The sequence below is a fragment of the Salvelinus alpinus genome, chromosome 17 (genome assembly GCF_045679555.1).
Source record: "Salvelinus alpinus chromosome 17, SLU_Salpinus.1, whole genome shotgun sequence".
NCBI lineage: Eukaryota > Metazoa > Chordata > Actinopteri > Salmoniformes > Salmonidae > Salvelinus > Salvelinus alpinus.
This window is the reverse complement of record NC_092102.1, coordinates 10887281-10892168: the sequence shown is the minus strand read 5'-3', so window position 1 is coordinate 10892168 and position 4888 is coordinate 10887281. Positions and strand designations below refer to the sequence as shown.

Below are 4888 nucleotides of genomic sequence, written 5' to 3'. Positions count from 1 at the left end.
GGGAACTTCACTACTATTCTACAATGTAGAAAATAGTAGAACTAAAAAACCTTGAATGAGTTGGTGTGTCCAAACTTTTGACTGGTATATATTCACATTGCAGTTGGTGGAGTATTGATTTAAGATCAGTTTACTGAATGGTACCATACTCTACTTCGTTGCATAGATATCATTCACATAAATTGAAATCTCAATCTTTTCATGGTCTTACTTTCCCGTTTCATTAATTACAATTACCAAAATAGTCAAATATGCATGAAAAGGCTTACAGTCCTTTTAGCTATGCAACAATACATTTTTCCAGTCACAGACAGTATACTCAACATCCAAAATGACAAATGAAGAGTTTGATCACAAAACGCTATATATCCATTTTCAGAAATGTTTGTAAATTAGCTTTACTGTTTGAAGAACTGACATGAAAGAGATTGCTGTGTTTTTTCCTCTAATCATGGCATGGGGTAGTTAAATGACAGACATTTCAGAGAGACAAATAGTTTTGTTGCAAACTGCTATATATCTGCTTCACTATCAGATAAATAAGTAGTACTGCTAGGTTTTAAACAGTTAAATGCGACAAATAACTACATGTGATGCAGATGCTTTTATACAAAGTGACTTATCTTAAGATAGCTAGGTGAGTCAACCACATATCACAGTCAAATATACAGGATACGAACATTCTATTCCAGCTAAAGAATGTATATATAGCATCTTGCAACAAACCCCATTTTAATACACATCTAAAATCTATTAATAAAAAAAATCTGAGAACAGTACTATTTTACACACACACGAAGGTACCCATGAGCAATCATTTCTGATGAAAAAATACAAACGTGAAACATTTGTGAATGTAGCGTTTCATAATGAAGCTCAAAGTGAAAACGATATTGTCGAGTGAATCGGACGTATGGTTCATGAACAGAATATGATTGCAGATGATTTTGAGCATTACATATGCAAAACATTTGTTAATACCCAGTGGTCAGATGTCAGTTCAACGTCTATTTTTGATTTATATTTGGTTGAGTTGTCAAGCTAACGTGAATTCAACATGAAATCAACAACAACAACAAATCACCATGTCATTGGATTTAGGTTAAAAGTTGGATGGAAAAAAAGACCCACGTTGATGACGTTGTAATGAACACGATGGGAGACAGAGAGCTGGGGCCTGTTGCACAAAAGTAGAATTAAGACATCCGGGATAAATGACTCAGCTGAGCTCAATGAAGCCAAAACATGTGCGTCCAGGCTTAATTGGTTGCACAAAGACCAAGCCAGGATGAGCAGACACGGATTCATTAAGCCAGGTGAAACCAATCCTGGATAGGTGCGCGCTCACGGCTCACTCAAATAGACCCCGCCACAGATCACAGATTAACTGATTTACCATGGCAACTAGAGCCGCGTACTTTTCCCCGTCGGAAGCACAAATCCTCATGGAGGCATACGAGGAGGTAAAAGATATAATTAAGAAGAAAGGCAACACCGCCACAGTGATAAAGCAAAGAGAAAAAGCGTGGCAAAGTATTGCAGACCGCCTGAATGCGTAAGTAGTGCACAATTACACACTCACCGCTCCGCTGAAACATCACAATTACAATTCAAATATTTAATTCACATCTCCAAAAATGCAGTTGTACTGTAATTATGAAACGGTTAAATTTTTAATTGAAATGCACTGCAGATATGAGTGAAATTGTGTAAAGTAACTCCATCACACTGTATAAAGCTATGATAAATTTTTTGATATTTTTACTGAAAACAAGACAAAAATACCAAGTAATTTTTTGCAGTGTGACTCCATTAAATGTGTGTGTGTGTGTGTGTGTGTGTGTGTGTGTGTAGATTAAACATGAACGGGCCAAAACGGACATGGCAGCAGGTCAAAATCAAATACAAGAACATTCTGCAGAATGGTATGGTCCCTGACTAATATTTAACAAAGCACAAGCATATATTGTACCCAGAAGGTGCCTGCTCACACATTGTCTGTACTGTTTTAGCAGTGAAAAAGAATACCCACAGACAAGGCACGGGTGGTGGGTCACCAAAGGCTGACCTTACCCCAGCAGAGGACATGGCCTTGGAGCTAAATAAAGGCAGGCCCGTCTTAGAGGGGATCCCTGGGGGGAAAGAGACGAGCATAGGTTCCTCCCAAGATGCCACCCGCTTCATTCAAGGTATGTCCTTCCATCTCTACATGGGATACAACCACATTCATATTGAATCAATTTGGACTGTCTGACTTTGGTTTACCTATTGCCTTGCAGTGTCTGGCAGCACTGTGTTCCTGTTAGAGCCACCAGCACAAGCACCAGACGATGCTGATCCAGTGAGTACTCCATCAAAGGCATACTGTAGGCCTGGCATGTCTTGTCTACTAGCTTCAATATGAATCCGATTAAATGTGATAGGGTGAAGGCCCCAGTGCAGCAGCAACAGCACATGATGGAGACGATGATGAGGAGGAGACCATCTCTCTGGATTCCAGAAGGCATGAGGTATCATGTTAAGACTGTGAAAGTACTATTTACTCTACAATGGTGAGGAGTCCTCATCAAAATCAAAAAATCTAATTTCTTTTACAGGACCCAGATGCTATACAGTGGGAAAACCAGCCTGGCAACATAGTGCGTATTAATAAAAGGACACCACATCCTGCCAAATTCCAGCTGCGCTAATTGTATTGTGTTCACAGAGCTCACAAGCTATCAGAAAGTTGTATGGCAACCACCTCCGGCGCCAAATAGAACTGGCAGACATAGACATTCAGTACAAGAAGAAAAAGATGGAAAATCTTGCACTGGAGTCCGAAATAAAAAAGAGGACAATTAGGAAACTGGACCTTGAAATAAAAAAACTTGAGAGGGAGGTGAGATATGCCTTCAATGTACACTGTATGCTAACTGTAACACAAATGTATTAATCATTATTTTTCTTTCCTCCCCCAGCTCCAAGAAGATGACACAGCTCAAAATAAAAATTAGGTATATTCTCGTAAAGTCAAGTGAGCCATGACATATGAGCTCTTATTGTGAGCACACAGGACGGTGGCATCTTTCTAAGGTTTTTTTTATTTTCCCAGCAATCAGTACAACCAAGTCATCGTTATAAGGCATCGCCCTCTTTTGCCCACCCCCCCAGCACCAGGTGTGGCCACTAGCCTATATGAAGGCCCAAAATTGTGTGTTCCTTTCTGCTCTGACAATGGCATGCCCATTCGTGCGAGATGTGGTGGATGAAGAAGCACTTGTGCTGAGGAGAGCCTTCAGGCGAGAAAGGGTCTTCAGGGACCGGTTGGACCCACTGGCCTTCCCTGATGACCATCTATATGAAAGATACAGGTTTTCTGCAGATGGCATCAGGTATCTATGCAGACTACTGGGTCCCAGGATTAAGCACCACACTGCACGGAGCCATGCACTGAGTGTGGAGCAAATGGTTTGTGTGGCCTTGCGCTTTTTTGCTAGTGGAGCCTTCCTGTACTCAGTGGGGGATGCAGAACAGCTGAACAAGGCCACAATTTGCCGCACAATAAGGAGTGTGTGTCTGGCTATCAAAGCATTAGCAGATGTCTTCATCTCCTTCCCTGGCCACAGAAGACTCTGTGACATCAAAGAGGAGTTCTATAGGATTGCAGGTAAGAGGATCTACAAATTACAGGACAACTGTTAACACATAGTAGGATACTCATTACTTTGTGTGACAGGTTTCCCCAATGTCATTGGTGCAGTGGACTGCACACACATAAGGATAAAAGCCCCCTCAGGTGCCCATGAGGCCGATTTTGTGAATAGGAAATCCTTTCACAGCATTAATGTTCAGGTGAACATAACTTTTTGATATTGTCCATTGACGAACACTCTGCATTGCCAGTGATGTGCATTGATTGGTGTAATATTCCTCATCTTATGATTTCAGATGGTCTGCAATGCTGACTGTGTGATCAGCAATGTTGTGGCAAAATGGCCTGGCTCAGTCCATGACTCCAGAATCTTTCGGGCCTCTGAAATCTATCAGTGCCTATCACAAGGTAAGCCACACAACCCCTATTTATAACCATCATGGCTGTGTCAAGAATATCACTGTGTTTATGAGGTAGTAATGATGAGATTTTGTGTTGACAGGTGAATTCTCTGGTGTGTTGCTGGGAGACAGGGGGTATGGCTGCCAGCCTTTTCTCCTGACACCTTTCACAGACCCCCAGGAAGCACAGCAGGCCTACAACCATGCCCATGCCAGGACCAGGGCCAGAGTTGAAATGACCTTTGGCCTCCTGAAGGCACGCTTTCACTGCCTTCACAAATTAAGGGTCAGCCCTGTTAGGGCATGTGATATTACTGTGGCTTGTGCTGTCCTCCACAATGTGGCCTGCCTGAGGAAGGAGAGGGCCCCCAGAGTGCCACCAGCCATGGACTGGGACAATCCGGCAATCTTCCCTGATGACGACAGTGGTCGGCTGCTGAGGGACCAATATGTGTTGAATTATTTTAGTTAGTATGTGTGCTTTCAATTTTGGTTAAATATGTCCTGCGGTGGCAGAGGAATTTGGTTTTTTTTGGGTTCGTTTTTTGACGAATTTGGCCTCTTATGATGTTTGTGCGGTATACTGTGTGTAATACAAGGCTGCAGGGAGGCTACTGCATCCATTCATTTGTCTGTTCAGTTGATGTGTATGGATTTGTCCTGCATTTATTTTAGTGTGCAGACATGCAGGGTGTGTTATATACAGACCTTTGAATGTGTATGTATCATTTTGTATAATATGCTTGGATTCTGTGCTTTCCATCTTGTAGAGTCACTGTGACTTCAGTTTCGAAAGGAGCTGATGGTTTACCTGCTTTGTTTTGTCCTTATTCAATAAAGGAACATAATGTTA

General features: G+C 41.9%; 1 protein-coding gene across 9 annotated transcripts; it reads left to right on the top strand.

Annotated features, from left to right (window-relative positions):
- The first annotated feature begins 1172 nt into the window (after positions 1–1172).
- Positions 1173–4888, top strand: LOC139542109 (putative nuclease HARBI1). Of its 9 annotated transcripts, none has more exons than XM_071347159.1 (11): positions 1173–1555; positions 1855–1925; positions 2013–2189; positions 2280–2341; positions 2424–2510; positions 2598–2639; positions 2708–2881; positions 2961–2996; positions 3102–3649; positions 3931–4042; positions 4137–4888. In XM_071347159.1, the coding sequence occupies exons 1-8, from the start codon at positions 1398–1400 to the stop codon at positions 2994–2996; spliced, it is 807 nt and encodes a 268-aa protein (XP_071203260.1). In that variant the 5' UTR covers positions 1173–1397; the 3' UTR covers positions 3102–3649; positions 3931–4042; positions 4137–4888. The 9 variants fall into 9 exon arrangements, with proteins under 9 accessions (XP_071203260.1, XP_071203259.1, XP_071203257.1 ...); XM_071347158.1 differs by having other exon boundaries at positions 3095–3649; XM_071347156.1 differs by having other exon boundaries at positions 2708–2996.